General features: G+C 41.0%; 3 protein-coding genes and 1 long non-coding RNA gene across 6 annotated transcripts; 3 read left to right on the forward strand and 1 right to left on the reverse strand.

Moving 5' to 3' along the window:
• Positions 1 to 170: 170 nt before the first annotated feature.
• On the reverse strand, positions 171 to 3,659 carry LOC5511880. Its single transcript, XM_001632162.3, has 7 exons — positions 3,507 to 3,659; positions 2,907 to 2,933; positions 2,728 to 2,811; positions 2,524 to 2,630; positions 1,721 to 2,000; positions 1,132 to 1,301; positions 171 to 425 (listed from the first exon to the last, which is right to left on the reverse strand). The coding sequence occupies exons 1-7, from the start codon at positions 3,574 to 3,576 to the stop codon at positions 324 to 326; spliced, it is 840 nt and encodes a 279-aa protein (XP_001632212.2). The 5' UTR covers positions 3,577 to 3,659; the 3' UTR covers positions 171 to 323.
• On the forward strand, positions 2,810 to 3,839 carry LOC125568324. Its single transcript, XR_007312236.1, has 3 exons — positions 2,810 to 3,010; positions 3,115 to 3,169; positions 3,483 to 3,839. It is a non-coding gene; the product is annotated as an uncharacterized LOC125568324 (long non-coding RNA).
• Positions 3,840 to 4,564: 725 nt separating this feature from the next.
• Positions 4,565 to 8,901, forward strand: LOC5511879. 2 transcript variants are annotated; one of them, XM_001632210.3, is made up of 6 exons: positions 4,565 to 5,412; positions 5,958 to 6,092; positions 6,790 to 6,918; positions 7,262 to 7,438; positions 7,700 to 8,046; positions 8,586 to 8,901. In XM_001632210.3, the coding sequence occupies exons 1-6, from the start codon at positions 4,851 to 4,853 to the stop codon at positions 8,796 to 8,798; spliced, it is 1,563 nt and encodes a 520-aa protein (XP_001632260.2). In that variant the 5' UTR covers positions 4,565 to 4,850; the 3' UTR covers positions 8,799 to 8,901. The 2 variants fall into 2 exon arrangements, with proteins under 2 accessions (XP_001632260.2, XP_032237148.1); XM_032381257.2 differs by having other exon boundaries at positions 4,566 to 5,412; positions 8,589 to 8,901.
• A 1,451-nt stretch (positions 8,902 to 10,352) lies between these two features.
• Positions 10,353 to 15,812, forward strand: LOC5511878. 2 transcript variants are annotated; one of them, XM_032381256.2, is made up of 7 exons: positions 10,353 to 10,783; positions 11,189 to 11,928; positions 12,204 to 12,335; positions 12,833 to 12,943; positions 13,547 to 13,785; positions 14,334 to 14,594; positions 15,175 to 15,812. In XM_032381256.2, exons 2-7 carry the CDS (start codon positions 11,199 to 11,201, stop codon positions 15,373 to 15,375), a joined length of 1,674 nt encoding a protein of 557 aa, XP_032237147.1. In that variant the 5' UTR covers positions 10,353 to 10,783; positions 11,189 to 11,198; the 3' UTR covers positions 15,376 to 15,812. The 2 variants fall into 2 exon arrangements, with proteins under 2 accessions (XP_032237147.1, XP_048586581.1); XM_048730624.1 differs by having other exon boundaries at positions 11,483 to 11,928.
• Positions 15,813 to 17,100: the final 1,288 nt, after the last annotated feature.

Consider the following 17,100-nt stretch of genomic DNA (forward strand, 5'->3'; position numbering starts at 1 on the left):
GTTCTGTTCTAATCTATGGCTTCTTTGTATGTTTTATTGAGTGCATGAAAATGTCTGAAACTTATTCAATGACCTGTCAGGATTGCGCTTTGATTTGCGCGTTAAAAAAACTATTCGCCATCCCCTATTTTTTTAGATATACCGTGAAATCAAGAAATATAATCATCACCTTGTGAAATGATTCCATTTATTTAGAGTATATTATACATTTTTATTAAGGTATAAATAAACAAATCTTGTCATACGATTTCATTTATTTAGATTAGAGTATACATTTTTATTAAGGTATTAATTTAATTTAAAACTTGTGGAAGATCGTTGCCCTAGCAGCCAATCGCGAGAGGATTTTTGAAGTAGATATGTTGCACAGACACCACGGGATAATCGACGATGCAGTTGGGCATGTCCTTTTCCTTGATCGATCTCTATGGTTAGATAAAAGGAGAAAAGTTAAAAAAAAATATATCAAATATAAAAAATATTTTATTAACACAGCATTCAAAGCCCGTTGCTGAATCGAGCTGTAGTGATGAGCGTTTTTGGACAAACAGTCAGCTTTAAAGTGTTGTTTTTATATCCCAAGTTTCTAGTCACTTCACATACCATAAACTCCAAATGGAATATACCTCAAATTTTGATCCCCTTTCGAAGAAGAAGAAAATACACCCCGAATCAAAAGAGCAAAAAAAAAGGCATGAAATTTTGCAATTCTCAATATATAGGCTCAAGATTCCGCATACAAGGAGTTCCAAAAGCTTAATTCCAAATTTTAAAGAAATTTAGAAGATATGAAATTTAGACATTAGCGAGCAAAGTTGGCTTAATTTCTGATCAGAGCCCGACAGAGCCCGACCCGAAAAAACACTTTATGTTGGTTTACATAACATAAGAAACCTCTATGCAAAAATTCAAGCTTACCGAAGTTAACCAGACCTTATTTAGGGAAAACTTGCCATTTTTTTTGCTCTGTCCCCCCAACCCACCAGCGTCAGAGGGAGCTTATTGCCAATTCATTGTTTTAGAGAGAAAGACGGATCCCGTGTTATGTCCTCTTATTCACCATATCTAATAACCAATCAGAAAGCGAGATTACGGGGGAGTTTTGTAGGAAAGAGATAGACACGCACTAACCCCAAAGATTGCAGGAGGCGGATGCTCCCATCGATTGGTCTTCTCTACTTTCAGCGGTACTGCCCAACCAAAGCCATGCACCTTGTGGCTAGTCTTGTCCACCAATAGGAAAACAGGAAGCGCGTAATCACAGTCAAACGTTTTGGAAATGTTGTAATGGTAGTGGACACCTGAACGGTAGGGAGGAAAAAGGATTTAAGTCTATGTAATCAAGAAAGCATTTTACCTATTAATAACATTTAACAACATTTGTTTTTACATTTCTGAGGTTATGTCTGCGGATATATGTATATAGCTTTTAACCCAACAATTCTATTCTTTTAGTGTTATTTTTGATAAAGCATTAAAATTTTCCATTAGTTTTTCTAAGCCAAATACACATAAACCAACAATGGATTTGTGGTTTTGACAAACCAATTGCGGCAGAAAACCGCTAATTCAAGCTATCGGTTAACTCGATTAGTAAGCTTTTATCCCGTACTAATATGCTGATTGTAATCGATCCAATTGAATCGATTACCTTCTATGTCAATAACACATTACCCTCCCTTCACAGCTCGATCTCGCGGGATTTAACTGTAGTTCTTACCCATAGCTCGCACGCATTCCCCCTCGACCCACGGCGTGTTGCGAAACTCATCTACGTTCAGCGGTATCTCCATGAATTTAGGCTTTTCCCCGCCATTTTTCATCTGAAGCCAAAGTCGGTCACCAATGATTGGTTTGTCCTTGGGCTTACAAGGCTTTTTTCGGCAGAGACAGATACGCTTTGGGTCACGGAAGTACATCGTGGCCGAGACAGTGCCGTCTTGATTTTGGAGCCATGGGTGAGAGTTGTGGACCGTGGGGAACCGGGCCATGGGAGTTATCTGTAAAATAGACATGAAAACCTTATATCTGAACACACTAATGCTGTTATATCTATTTCTATAGTAAGTCATGGACGGATCTAGAATTTCTCGAAGAGGGGGAAGGGAGCCACCATCCTAAAAGAAAGGGGTTTGGGGGGATATATCAAATGGATGGCGGGAGGTTAACTCCCGAACATTTTTTTCTTTTATGAGTATTCCCCAGCTCCCAGCCCTCTAGCTGGTAGCGTATATTCATATCAAGAAAATTGAGCCCAAAATTGTCGTTTTTTGGCAAACGCGGTCACTTCCATATAAGGAAACTAATATATTCCTTATTTGGAAAATCTGCATGATTCTTGTAATTTTTAAGATGAGCGTACTCCAGGGGCTTCGTAAACTTTATGACTTATAGCCAGAAGAGAAAAACAGTTACTGTGACCATCTTTAGTTAGTTGAGAAGGTCCGTGAAAAGTTTCCTCGGTACCAGACCCCCAAAACGACAACGTTTTCTTCATATGGCGCAGATGCAATGGATACCTACCGTAGTTTGCGCGCCCGCGATGTACCCATCACAGTCGTAAAGCAGTCTCGTAGTGATGTCACCATCTTTCTGGTATCGGTAACCTTGGAAACTGTTACGTGGTTTATCTGGGGATTTAATCCATATGGGGTCACGATATGAATTTTATCAAAATAAAGATGATAACCTGTGACGTCATCGGAAGCATTAGAAAGGGGCGCTTACCACTGCAGCTGGCGTCACGTGACCAGCCTGCCGCGCCTGCTGCCCTAGAGCCCAGCGGTAACTTGTCGAACTTGCCGAACGTAACTGAAGTAAAAAAAAAAAATACAAAAAAGGAGAACTCGAGAAATCTAAGTAGCGACACAAAAACTATATTAAAATAAAAGAATAAAAAGACTTACTGTCCAGCGTGTCCCAGTCTGTTTTGTCTGAAAAAAAAAATAAGACATTACACGGAAAAATAAAAGCGCACCGAACCCAAAACAGGGTTCTTTAGGATGAACGCGTAAGTTTAAGGGATTTTTAGGGTTTCAACATTTTCTCTGCAGTGTTCAGAGGGCGAAAAACTTTTGAGATTTTTATGTAAATTATGTGCTTACTTTTTGGCAGGATTCGATGGAGGATAGAAGCACTCAACACCCAAAGGGTTTTTCAGGATGAACGCGTAAGTTTAAGGGATTTTTAGAGGGTTTCAACATTTTCTTAGCAGTATTTAGGGGGCGAAAAACGTTTGGCAGGATTCGATGGAGGATAGAATTTCAAACAGAGGTGTTTAGCTACAAATGCGATAATATGTAGTTGCGTGTCAGTATACCAGAAAAAAGATTCATTTTATAATTATCGACAAACAGACAAAGTCCGGTTAAAAGTTTTGTGGTTACGGTTTGCTGCTAGGATACGCTCATGCACTGTTGTATCAATTTGCAGGTTAGCGGTTCTTTTAAAGAAAAATAACTATTCACTTTTCATCTTCTTAGATAAGGTGTGGTAGCTTTTCTTACCTTTTGCTTTGTGGGAGGAGACGATTGTGGCGACACAAATAAACGCTATGAAACAGAAACCGAAATACATGTTGTGCGAACTAGACCTGCCGTGTGTGGGGAACGACGAGAGCTGGATAAAATGACAAAGATAAAACAAATGTAGCAACGCTACATATAACTTAAATGACAATTTACCATTTATTAAAAGACCAACTAGCACATATGTAAAGGTTTTAATTACTTCATGTATGTAACAACTGCGGTTTCACACGTATTCCGCGAATCACAGTGCAAGTTTTTCATAGTATTTGTATAGTTATTGACTCAAACTAATAAAACGCTATCAAGAGATGTGGGGTTCATAGTGTAACTGCTGTTTTATTCCGGTGTTAACGGATTTATTGGTGTTTGTGTATTTTTCGAGGATCACATTCGACAGAATGGCTAAATTTTAAAATGTGTCAACATTATTATAAGAAGAAAAATTATGTGTTTTTTTCTACAAACAAACTCACAACATTTGTCTAATATGAGGCGTTAACATACCAAAGAGAAATAAAAATCAGTTTAGTCTAGTTTCTCTGTTGTTATAAAAAAAAGAAGTTATGTATAGGATAATTATAGGATTATAGGATAATATCAATTACATAATACTTTTTGACTTTATTTCTTTTTTCAATAAAAATGTTTTTTTGTGTGAATGAGATAGCGAGATCTCTCCATGAAAGGGTTTAGTAACAAAACAAGTCATTAAAGTGCCGTTCAATAATAATATGGTACAATGTAACCTCTTTTAAAAAAGTAATAAATTAATAATAAATAAATATAACCATATATTTAAAATTCTTACTCATTTAGGAGAAGAGGGACTTGTCATTTCCGTTGCCCGTATTTTTGCCAAGAAAAACAAATTTATGTATAAGGGAGGTAGTATGACTAAAGATGTGGTTATATTTGATAATATAGGTCACTTTCGGAACACGTCTCGACTATAAAAATATTCGAAATAATTCTAATTTTTCTATAGAGAAGTGTATCACTAAAGGTTATTTGTTATGCAGGAGAAGAAAAATAGCAATGACGGGTGGTGATTTTTATCCACCGGTACATTTCGCGCACGCGCAAACAGTCCACCTGTTGAAAGCCGCTTTGTAAAAAAAATATAAATCTCACTCTGCTTCAAAATAGAGTGATCATTTTGCCTGGGACAATATGCAAGTTGTTCGGATTTAAAGAAGTGAATATAAACACTATACCGATAATGTATTGGTTTTTATATTTCGTCCATTCATACCAAGCTTTGTGTGAGGAGCAAGAATTTCGAGAAAAATGGGGTTCAATTTGTGAATTCCACTGCTAGAAATGAGCCGTGAAGCTCGATGGTCTTTGATGATCTACATAAGACATCGACGAAGAAGGCTAGTGATTGTACTAACGACTCTTTTATTCGCCATTATTATTCTAAAGATACTCTTTACCGAAACCCGAGATCAACGTGTGGTGGACTTTTTGAGAGACTGGTGCCGAGTGAGGCGAGCAAGAGTGGACTGGGAACAAGTTCTCAAACCTTGCAAAGGACGCACAACGTGGGGCGCAAAGCATGATAGGTGGGATAGCAGTCAGGAGACGGACCCTGGAGCCAGTTACATACTGTTATGGGATATCCACCCCGCGGGTGAATTCACAAGATTTAGTATCCAGTCCCAAACGACTGCTGGTCGGCCAAAGACGATAGGAGGGGACTCGTGGCGGGTGCAAATTAACGGCCCGTCCTCTGTGGCAGGGACAGTATTTGACCACGCTAATGGGACCTATGAGGTATTGTTACTGGTCACTGTACCGGGGCTCTATAGTGTGGATGCGGTGCTAGAGTATTCCTTGTGTAATGGCTACACGGACCCGCCTGCTGACTGGTTCATCATTGGTGAGTCAGAAAACAAAATATATTATTCGATAGCTTTTATTTTTTGCTTTTCTCTTCTTCCGTGCATTGTGCTATGCCCGTAATGACAAGGTGCCCGTGATGTAGAGGTGTTTGTGAGGCGAGGGTTGCCTGTATTTCTGTCCATAATAACAAGTTGCCCGTGATGACAAGGTGCCCGTGATGTAGAGATGTTTGTGAGGCGAGGGTTGCCTGTATTTCTGTCCATAATAACAAGTTGCCCGTAATGACAAGGTGCCCGTGATGTAGAGATGTTTCTGTCCATAATAACAAGTTTCCCGTGATGACAAGGTGCCCGTGATGTAAAGATGTTTGTGAGGCGAGGGTTGCCTGTATTTCTGTCCATAATAACAAGTTGCCCGTAATGACAAGGTGCCCGTGATGTAGAGATGTTTCTGTCCATAATAACAAGTTGCCCGTGATGACAAATTGCCCGTGATGACAAGGTGCCCGTGATGACAAGGTGCACATGATGCAGGGATGCTTGTAAATAGCCGTTTTGTTAATAATATCAAATAAATCTTCAGGGTCCGCACAAGGAAAAGGGCAGAAAGAAGGAGTTCTTGGAACTGAAAGGCCGTATCTGCTGAAGAAACTTTGGGGCGGCCAGCCGATTACTGTGACCATACCGCCCGCCCCGGACAACCGGACGCTGTTATCAGGTGGGCATTCTTAGATGTAGGCTTGCTTCACACGGAACCAGGATATAGCAAGAGGAGGGGGAAGGGTACCTATTATTTAGCTATTTTTGCATTAAGCAAAATAATGTTTTGATCGGTCAAGGGGGATGTCGTGCACTCTTGTGTCCACCTTTAGGTACACGCCCCAACCCCCGAACTACACGTCACGCAACCCCTTAAAAACACACCAGCTACCACCCTTGCTACACAACCAACCCCCTCCTAGCTACACGTCACTTACCCCCCTAGCTACACCTAACTCACCCCCTAACTACACGTCACTCACCCCCCCTAGCTACACCTCACTCACCCCCTAACTACACGTCACTCACCCCCCCCCCCCTAGCTACACGTCACTACACGCCAGCTATACACCACTCTCTCTCGCTGTCTATATACTACTCCCTTCCCCTCAAGCTACCCACCTCCCCTGCCCCTTACTTCACACCACACTGTACCCCCGGGGCGCCCTTTGCTATGGTTTTGAGAGGTAAGTGTAGTTATTGCTAAAAACGACAACAACAACAAATCAATCTATATATCGTTTTGGCTTTCTCGTTTTGGAAAAAAAAACCCACAATTCTAAGTGTTATTTTTATTCACAGAGATTGATTAACCTTCCTTCCCCCTAACCCAACCTTTCTAATAGCGTGCTGTCATGTTGTTCTTTTGATTGTAGAGATTATGTCGCGTTCGGATCACCACGACTTGAGTTGTGGTATTCAGTGCAGGTTATTATGGGATGGCTTCGGCACGTGGCACAATGTCAATGGCAAATTACTATGGAAGCCGTATGTACCACGTGACGGTGAGTGCAATGCATCACGGGATCACATCTTCTGGAATCACACGTAAAGGCGCCGTATTAGATTATTTATTAGATATCTTTTACGTTTTATTTACCGAACAAAAATAACAGAACTAAACTCCAGCAACCTTTTTGCCAACTCAACGTGAGAAGATCCTACCTTGAACTTATTTTGGGTCGCTCTGCTCTGTCGATTGTGCTAGCATAATTTCTGGCATAATTTCACTGCGAGTCCAGAGTGCTAATTCACACCATGAGAACCATATTACACATGTCATTATTTAAAGGTGCTACTGTCCTCAATCAGCCCTGAAGTTGTCGTATTCTTCCTCGTGTTATCCAGATAAGCCGTTCATCTCCCTCCTCTCCGTCCCCGCACGCTTATACAAAAGCAGTATACTTTGGATTTATGGGGATTCAGTCTCCGAGCAGTTCTTCTCCGGGATCAGAAAACACCCCCTGTGCACCCGGGTTTTTCGCTGGTGCGGTCACACCTACAACTGGGTCTACAAGCTCCGAGGTATACGGCATATTACAATGCTTTTTGCTTTCAATCCGCTCTTGCTGCACTTCCATACAGATCAAAAGAACGTGTTTTTATCCGGTTGCTTGAAATTCGCGTTTCCCTCTTTACCAAATGTTAACTACCCACTACTCGATAAGAATCCATTTCGTCCCCCCTCTCATTTTGTAGGGGCTCCGAAAATAAGTTTGATACTATTTTTATATTACATATCTTAGCAAGCAGGCAAACTAATACACTGCTCGAAAAAATCCACAGGTAACTTTTCTATTTCAAAGTCACAAGATGACGACAAAGATTTTGATGACGTCAGAATCCTCAACGAGATAGATGACGTCATAAGCCTGGATATCTTCGACCGAGACAGCACTATACTACTTAATGCAGGGCTCCATTACTTGGAAAGCACAAACTTCACCAACTACCAGAGGCTGATAGACGGAATCGTGCTGCTTTTCAAAAGGGCTAAAGACGAGCCACGTGACCTGATCCCAGGCGCTTCGCGACCTTTCCCTGGTCACATGATCTGGAAGACCACGACTTCGCTGAATAAGCACAAGCTGGATGGAAAGCATTTGCAGTCGCGAAGGTTCTTGACGTCACAGGTATGCAGAGCTCTTTGAGGTTAATCGCAGACTCTGTTGCCTATGGAAAATTTAAAAACTCGGTTTGTTTTTGGAGAAAATCGACCGAGGTGCATGCGCCACAGATGAGGCCTTGAGCTGATATTCCTAGCGAGGCCAAACGGTCGAGTACTGTACACGGATTTCGTGCATACACCAAAGCGCTTTTCTCTCAAGAACAGCTTGTTGTTAATTACAATAACCATTCATTACGCAATTGCTAAAATATACATTAAACCAGACAAAAGCAATAGATATTTTAAGAAAGCTGGGAAAAAATGCAAATGTTTTATCTGAAATCTAGATGTGAAGAACATTTCTCATGTGAATTGAGGGTAACGGTTTGAAATTTTCAATGAAATACCCAATTTATGTCATTGCCTGTTTATAAGACAACTAAAAAACCAACTAAATCAAATTCAACTTTAATTCATCTTTGCTAATAATCCTGTTTTATATCCACTATTCATGTTCCATAACAATAATAATACTGTATTTGATAATATGGTTTTTGTGGTCAGCAGCGCGTCCTGCTTTTTAATGCGTACGCATCCAGCGCCATGTGCCATGCCGGATTTGACGTCTTGGATGTATACCCGCTGACCGACTCTTATCCGCTGGGGACAGGCACACCTGAGAGACCAAAGGATGCCGTACATTATGAGCACTTTGTGTTTGATTCTGTGGAGCGACTTCTCCTGGATCATTTCGCCAGGCTGCCGAGAAAGAACTGAGAAATCAGCACAACGTGTGCCTAAATCTCATCAGGGCTGCTAAAGATGGGACCTAGCTATGAGCACTTTGTGTTTGCCTCTTTGATATTTTTAAAGATCCTTACTGTGTGTTCATTTAATAGCCCAAGGGGGAGGGGAGATATTGGGGGTAGGAACGGGAAGCTGAGGGGGGGGGGGGGGGGGGGGCGGCGACATTTTATAACCATCCAAAGCGGGTGGGGGAGGGGCTCTGAGGTTTTAAGGTGTCGTGGTTAAGATTTTTCTCCCGCCACAGGGTAGTTAATGTACACTCCATAAGATATCTAACACCCTAAGAAACGCAAGGCGCGCAGCTCCTATTCGCTTTGACCGCAGAAAAGCAGTGTTTCGACTTTCTAAAAAAACTGCTTTTTGCACCATTTAGTTAATGAATATTTTCGCCTGACACCATAAAGATAGAAATAGAAATGGTTTCTATATGCATAAAATTAGAATCCCTTGATATTAAATCGAATCAAGAGAGCATAAGATAAGAGAGGGACACTCTGGTATTACCCGTGCGCCATGTCGATTCCGAATCTGGCTATTTTTAGTAACCACCACCCCATCACTGCGCATCAGCATTTTTACTCACCCTATCCCCGCGCTTTGGCATTTACATCTTGTTGTTTACCGCTGTTTTGGGACTTGAAACAAAAAAAATCTATATTTACAAATACCATTGAAAAAATCTGATTCTATCATCAAGGATACAAGCAGTTGCTGTATATTTAGGGGATGTAGTAGATAAAAGAGACTTCATTCAAAATCAAGGGCGGAAAACCTCGTGCTTTAAAAAACCGCTTCCGCTCTAACTTGCTGCTTTTTCGTGGTTTTTTAACATTCATTATCTTCCTAATGGTCAAACGAATATGTAAGTTAGACATTAGATATGATATTGATTTTTGTGAATATTCCGGAGAATTGAGAAGGAATCCAAGAAAATACATTTCATAAAACTATCCTTGTAGCGAGGGAATGCATTTTTGTGATGACCAAAGCCAGTAAGCTGAAGTATCTGAGCTTTTCTTATAGTGTAAAAATAAGGAGGGAGATATTACTGTACTGTTATACAAGCTGGAGTCAGGATTTGAATAAAACGCGGTATCACAGCCATTTTATCGCTCGTCGGTGTTCTTTCTTTCTTTCTTTCTTTCTTTCTTTCTTTCTTCTTGACTTGACTTCGCCGCTCAGACAAACAAAACAGTCAAACTATTCAGGGATTTAGGTTTCTGTGAGTATATTTGCCAATCTTGCTTACTTAAGTTTTTTTACATGATCTCTTTTCATTCCTATCGAGTTGGCAAAACAACAACACGCAACCCGGGGGGAGTAGGACAAAATAAAAGGAGCAATCCTCACGCGGTGGGGTCGTTACTAAAAATAGCCAGATTCGGAATCGACATGGCGCGCGGGTAATACCAAAGTGACCCTCTTTTATCTTATGCTCTTTTGATCGAATATATACAGCCATGTATATACACACTAAACAATGATCTCTGATCTAGGCGTGGATTCAAACAAAAAATTTGTTCCTTAGAGCAGCAAAATAGACACCACCAGCAATGCACAGTAGTGGGCCTGAGACACAAGCAAAGCCCGGATCGCTATTCAAACTAGAATAACTAGCAGTTCTAGCTGTGGCCACAGGAATCCCGCGAGCTCGCAGAGCGTAAAGCGTAAAGCAGGTGGCTAGCGAGCGAACATTTTTGCTTTCATGCTAACGATTTCAAAACATAATAACATCTATCTATAACATGAAATGTCAACCAGTCAACGCGTTTCCTTCAGAAAAAACGGAAAAGATTTGAAATGGAGTTTTAGGTCCATCAGAACATTAGATCACCAAATGATGAAATGAGGAAACCGAGGAAAGCACGACTTCAGCTATATCCCTGGGCTCATCACTGATATTTAGATGTTTTTTTTTCTATTATATTTTGGAGCATTTTCCAACGAAGTGAAAGGTAAGGACATTTCTAGATTTTTATCATTTTGATTATTTTGCTTTTATATTCCTGTATGTAAGCTGAAAAAATATTTCAATGCTGCCTGTTATGATAAATTCTGACTAGATGAAAAAGTGCCTATTGCGATTTATCTTAAGGTGTGGTTTACTTTTTTCCTTTCATGTGCCTCGTTACATGAATTGTGCATTGTGTGCAATGCAATACAATACGATTTGATACGATAGGATACGATACGACGATACAAAACATTTCGATATCTCTATTTATAGAGGTTAACATTCCACAGTTTTCTCAGTTCTCATCTCTCATTTAGTAAAATAAGGTAAAATCAAAAGAAAAAGAAAAATTCTAGCAGTTTTCAATAAATCCCGTGACTATCATTTATACCCTCTTTTTCTAAAGCCTCGGCCTAATGAGTAACCATGACAACGCAGAAGATAATTCGCAAGGCTCTCCGCCCCCCTTACACAATACTCACCAAGCGCCTGGTCTACTTGGATATCTCCGCTGTCCACCTGACCTTCGGCGCAATATCTGCGAGTTGTGTTCTGCTGTGCAATACCGCTTACACCGATCCGTGACGATTCGTGGGCTCCCACGTTTGTTTCTTCTGCGGCGGTTCTTTTGTCTTTATTGGATGATAGTCATTATGGTATTATTATATCTCAAAATGTATTTTCCTTTATATTTGATAAGCACTGTGAATAAGAACACCTTGAAGGAGTTTCTCCACGACTGGTGTCGGGTGAGAAATATCCGAACTGACTGGCAGGGGCTGTTATCACCCTGTGTTGGCAAAACTCAATGGGGGGAATATCACACCATATTCACCCGGATCAACATGACTGATGCCGATACGAGTTATATTTCCCTTATGGATATCAGACCGGCTGGGGACTTTAGCCGTATCAGCATTCAATCTCAGACTTCGGAAGGTAATCGGAAGTTGTCAGGTGGCGACGCCTGGCGAGTTCGTGTACGAGGGCCTTCCGAGCTCGCGCCGACTATAATAGACCACGAGAATGGCACTTACGAGGTTCTTTTCCTTGCGCTGGATGCGGGGGAGTACAGAGTGGTGGTATATTTGGATTATACTCTATGTGATGGCTATAGAGACCCCCCGGAATACTGGTTTATGGTTGGTAAGTTAAAGAAGAAGCTAGCTGTGTAGTCCTTCTTTTCCCTTCCTCGAGGATACAGCAAGGGTTTCTTGAAGGGGGGCCGACGCACCAACACACAAAACATGTGGGCGTGAGGTTAATTTTTTCCAATGTTAATTTTTAAAAATTTCTTTCCATATTGAAGAGCAAAGAGGGTGGGCGGGCATGGTCCCTGCGAACCGCAACTCTTGACATAGAAAAAACATTTTTTGATGCAATAAAAAATCATAGAGGCTTAATCTAATATGTTTTTAAAGGAAATATTCATGGCAGCAATCAAGTGCACGGAATTCTGGGAAAAGAGAGCCAGTATTTGTGTAAGCCTCTGTGGCGCGGTACACCGCTGGTCATTACCATCCCGCCGGCTCAAGGACCTTTGCGCTATGATGGTAAGACGGGCTGATTCAAAGCCCATCCTTTTCCACCCAATAAAATTTCCGTGGAAACGAGGACCGAAAAATATAAGAGGGCCTCCACAAAGTTTTTGTTGGCCTCGTTTTCGCGGCGATCTCGTCTCCACCCTCTACGCCCTGGGTCTCGACTCCCGGTCCCGGGAAGGTCTTCTTGTTAAAGTCAATAACTGCATGACGTCACCTTTCTTGAACTAGCCCATAGATAATAATGCTATTTTCTTGCTGAGAGGCTGGTATCGTACAATACCGTGACCGAGATCTTTTTAAAGATACTAACCGTACCATTACAAAAAAAAAGAAAAATTAAAACGTAACACCTTTACAGTAAAAGTTTACCTTGAAAATAGAAACAAAATTAGATGAAAAATATAAAAAACAAAACTGTTTCCAATAAATACTTTAGCCCATTGTGGGGCGTTTAGACAAGCATATACGCGATTTTTATTCAAATGTATTTTGTTATTATTTTACAGAGTTTATAAGCTTGGGTTTCGGTGACCCTTTATACTGTAACCAGGAATGTGGTTTATTATGGGATGGCTATGGCCGCTGGTTCAACGGATCGTGGATTCCGCAAATCCAAGGTGGGCTGCCTGTGGTCTGTTTTGATGCGTTGCAACTACTTGTCGCGTGCAACAATTCAATATTCTGTATCTGATTCGTCGAAACTTCTTGTCGCGTGCAACAGTTCACTGTATCCGATGCGTTGCAACTACTTGTTGCGTGCAACAGTTCACTGTATCTGATGCGTTGCAACTACTTGTCGCGTGCAATAATTCAATATTCTGTATCTGATGCGTTGCAACTACTTGTCGCGTGCAACATTTCACTGTATCTGATGCGTTGCAACTACTTGTCGCGTGCAACAATTCAATATTCTGTATCTGATGCGTTGCAACTACTTGTCGCGAATATTAATATTTCACAGTTCTGTGTCTATTGCTTGTGGATTTAGCGGGGTTTCATCCATTTGATGAAATGATTTGGGGAAGTTATTGCAAAAAATCCAATCATGTTTAGTTAATAAAGCATAAAACTTTGTTTTTAGATGATTATTTCGAGATTTTATATCTATAGTCCTTATCCAATATGGAATTATTAAAACTATAACAGAGAGTGTACATTACGATTATTGTGTTCGTGTTTTAGTCCCCATTCCCTTTACGATGATTGTGTTCGTGTTCTAGCCCCCAGTCCCTTGAGCAGGAGTGCTCGTCGTAAGCAAGGTGTATTATGGGTCTACGGAGACTCTATTGCGGCGCGGCTACACTCTTCCATCAAAAACACCCTGCTATGCACAGACATCTTCAGACGCTGTGACGTCACTTACAACTGGGTCTACACGATCCAGAATGCAACAGTGGAAAAAAATCTCAATGACTTCCAGGATTTTAGGATCGACAAGATTCTCTCAGAACTTCGCCAGGTGATTGTGATGAGTGTTTTTCTCACCGCATCGATGTTTTTTGCTCTATAATGTACAATGAAAGTGTGTTATATACTTGCAATTACAGTTTAATTCTTTAGAGGAAATTACCATGTCCGATTACCAGTAACAGTGAGACAAATGCATGTAAGGATGATAGGGGCATAGCTACTGGAGCTGTAATCGTTGTTGTTTCATAACGGTGGCAAAAGTATGAGGATGATGACGATGAGTTTCAGTTTAGTTTGTGTTGTTACTATTTTTACAGTTGATAAATAAGACACATTTTGAAAAAGAGGAAATGTGCGTTGAGACCATTCAAGCTTCCAAAATGGTTGCTGCTATGTCTAATGATTAATAATTACGATGATGAAGAAGATGATAGTCACGACTATGACGATGATATGATTTGGTGATTGTGGTTCTCTTCTTGTAGCGTTAAACACTCCTCTTAAAATAAACTATTACTTACAAGGTAGTGGGTCAATAGTTTTAGTACCAATAATATACTATCAAACAAATTAGATGACACTTTCCACAATTTGTAGGTCCTATACCGGCCAGAGATGGACAAGCACAGTACCGTGCTGCTAAACTTCGGTCTCCATTTTGTCTCCTCCATCAACTTCACTGCATATCAACGCCTGATTACACGAGTGTTAGATATGATCGCGGAACAGGAGTCTGATGGGAAGGGGATGATGCAGAAGAGATATAAAGGGGGGATCATATGGAAGACGACCACACCCATCAACAGGGAAAAATTCGCGAATCCACATCATCAAGCAAGACGCTTTATGACCAATCAGGTACGAGCTTGGTGAAAATTGTCTATCAAAGACTTTTGTAATGCCTGGTGCACACTAGTGACAAGCTTGGTGAAGATTGTCTATCAAAGACTTTTGTAATGCCTGGTGCAAACTAGTGACAAGCTTGGTGAAGATTGTCTATCAAAGACTTTTGTAATGCCTCGTGCACACTAGTGACATAGGCGCGCGCACTTAGTTTTGTATGTAAAGCTCTACATAACGACATGAAAATAATGTCATAAAAAACATGTTTTGTCTGTTATGTCGTTATGTCGGGCTTAGTTTTCATGTCGAACCATTCACACTTGAACATGAAAACATAAGAGTGCACGCGCCTATGTTGCTATGTCACTATTGTGCAGTTGTCTTCTTGCAAGAAAGCCATCCACGATGTGATTGGTCTTCTTTAATGCGAATCTAATTCAAGCTTACATATAACCAATAAGGAACTAGTTTATTATGACCTAATCAGGTAAGAGATTGGATAAAACCAATCAGATACGACCTTGATAATGACCAATCACAAACAACAATCAGAACATTACGTTGTAAAGGTAAAAATATGTTTTCGTTTTGTCAGAGAATTGCATTGTTCAATGCATACGCGACCTGGGCAATGTGTCAAGACGGACACAAAGTGCTAGACGTCCATCCAATGTCGGACGCATTCCCAGGCGGGACGAGCAACCGATATGACCCTAACGATGCCGTCCACTTTCCGGACAAAGTCTTCACACCAGCCGTGCAGCTACTTACGCGTCACTATGGACACACCGCATAACGAATTGTTCACACGCCCAGGGTTAAATTCTATCCGTCCTGTTTTACCCCATTTTGAGAAGGGCTAGGGATGAATCTACAACCATTTACAACTTTGATTGGTATATATACCTAATGATAAAATTTTTGTCAGTGCAAACGGCGAATCATAAATGGCGAATGGCAGTTCAACGACCGGAAGATGCTCATGGGTACTATTTTTTTGTAAAAATAAAGGTGATATATAGACTCCAGATGCCAGAACTATGCTTCAAATGACCGTTAGTGGATAATCGTTCGATTTTTTTCATATTTTGTCCTGCAGGAAGAAATATTTTGAGATCTATGGTTACTTTTGTCGTAGAACTGCCATTTTTCGTTTTCCGTTCGCCATCTGTATTGGCAATGTTTTTTTTAAATGTGGACTTTAAAAATCACACTAGCATACACACATTGGCACCAGTCGGGCCAAGACGGGACGCTAGCACAGTCTATTACCCGTGCAGTTCGGCAACCATGGACAGCTGTTTCGTCCTTATTAGGACTCGTCAGCATGGCATAGCCGGTTTGCCTCAGTTAAACTTCATCGGCAAAAAAACTGCAGGGCGACTTCGACTCGAACGAAGTGCTTTAAACCACAGCTTACATCCATGTGGGATCTAGAGCTGCGACCGGGCTAGCGTGATGCCAATTGTGCGGATCACGCATGCGACCTTTGCTAGTCTAAAACTCCGTCGGATAGCCAAACCATCCTTGCGAGTATGTATACATAAATGTGAACTTTAGAAGCACACTAGCATACACACATTGGCACCAGTCGGGCCAAGACAGGACGCTAGCACAGTCTTAGCCCGGTCGCAGCTCTAGATCCCACATGGATCTAAGCTGTGGTTTAAAGCACTTCGTTCGAGTCGAAGTCGCCCTGCAGTTTTTTTTTGCCGATGAAGTTTAACTGAGGCAAACCGGCTATGCCATGCTGACGAGTCCTAATAAGGACGAAACAGCTGTCCATGGTTGCCGAACTGCACGGGTAATAGACTGTGCTAGCGTCCCGTCTTGGCCCGACTGGTGCCAATGTGTGTATGCTAGTGTGCTTCTAAAGTTCACATTTATGTTTTTTTAATCAGGTGTAAATTGCGACTTTCGATTGCATTAAGTATTTGTCATTTTCAAAATGCGAAGGGCTCCGGGGTGACATGAGTAACTGTGTGATAGACATGCATCTTTTTTAGCCATTGTTTTGCCCTCCAATTCCCTTAGCTTCGTTCTCTATCCAGCCCCTGTCCGACCTGAAAACAACGAGAGACACGCGCTCCATCAGAGATCATATCGTTTTAATAATAATAAATAAGGAAATTAAGTAAAAAAGGTGATATTAAAAATTAAAGTGCGTCTTTTGTAAAGTTTTATGGCATGGGTCAAGACTTCGAGAGCTTTTAGTTAGCTTATTATTCAAATGATTAGCGATGATTTAGATATTATTGACGTCCTGAAAGCTCACTCTGATTTAGTTATTTATTCTTGATCCGCGCTACAACTTCAAAAAACTTAGGAAATATGCTTGCATTTTTGAAAAGCCACCCAGTTTCTGTAACAGTCACAGCGGGTTTTGCGGTTGGCGCTGCTTTATATTACAGGGATTCAATCAAGGACGTACTATTTGGAGAAAAAGAAGATATGGTAAGATCCATAACATACATGCATTAGAAGCGCACGCCCCACTTTTTTCAAACGAAAACGCGCGCAT

Source organism: Nematostella vectensis, chromosome 7 (genome assembly GCF_932526225.1).
Source record: "Nematostella vectensis chromosome 7, jaNemVect1.1, whole genome shotgun sequence".
Lineage (NCBI taxonomy): Eukaryota > Metazoa > Cnidaria > Anthozoa > Actiniaria > Edwardsiidae > Nematostella > Nematostella vectensis.

What these genes read in the sequence shown, in the direction of transcription:
- LOC5511880 (XM_001632162.3), bottom strand. Translation starts at nt 3,576, where the DNA reads ATGTATTTCGGTTTCTGTTTCATAGCGTTTATTTGTGTCGCCACAATC. An exon ending in AGACTGGGACACGCTGGACA is followed by an intron (nt 2,812 to 2,906) that starts GTAAGTCTTTTT and finishes TTTTTACTTCAG; the next exon opens with TTACGTTCGGCAAGTTCGAC. An exon ending in CGCCTCCTGCAATCTTTGGG is followed by an intron (nt 426 to 1,131) that starts GTTAGTGCGTGT and finishes ATCTAACCATAG; the next exon opens with AGATCGATCAAGGAAAAGGA.
- LOC5511879 (XM_001632210.3), top strand. Translation starts at nt 4,851, where the DNA reads ATGAGCCGTGAAGCTCGATGGTCTTTGATGATCTACATAAGACATCGA. An exon ending in TGCTGACTGGTTCATCATTG is followed by an intron (nt 5,413 to 5,957) that starts GTGAGTCAGAAA and finishes ATAAATCTTCAG; the next exon opens with GGTCCGCACAAGGAAAAGGG. An exon ending in GCCGTATGTACCACGTGACG is followed by an intron (nt 6,919 to 7,261) that starts GTGAGTGCAATG and finishes CGTGTTATCCAG; the next exon opens with ATAAGCCGTTCATCTCCCTC.
- LOC5511878 (XM_032381256.2), top strand. Translation starts at nt 11,199, where the DNA reads ATGAGTAACCATGACAACGCAGAAGATAATTCGCAAGGCTCTCCGCCC. An exon ending in AGGACCTTTGCGCTATGATG is followed by an intron (nt 12,336 to 12,832) that starts GTAAGACGGGCT and finishes ATTATTTTACAG; the next exon opens with AGTTTATAAGCTTGGGTTTC. An exon ending in GACGCTTTATGACCAATCAG is followed by an intron (nt 14,595 to 15,174) that starts GTACGAGCTTGG and finishes TCGTTTTGTCAG; the next exon opens with AGAATTGCATTGTTCAATGC.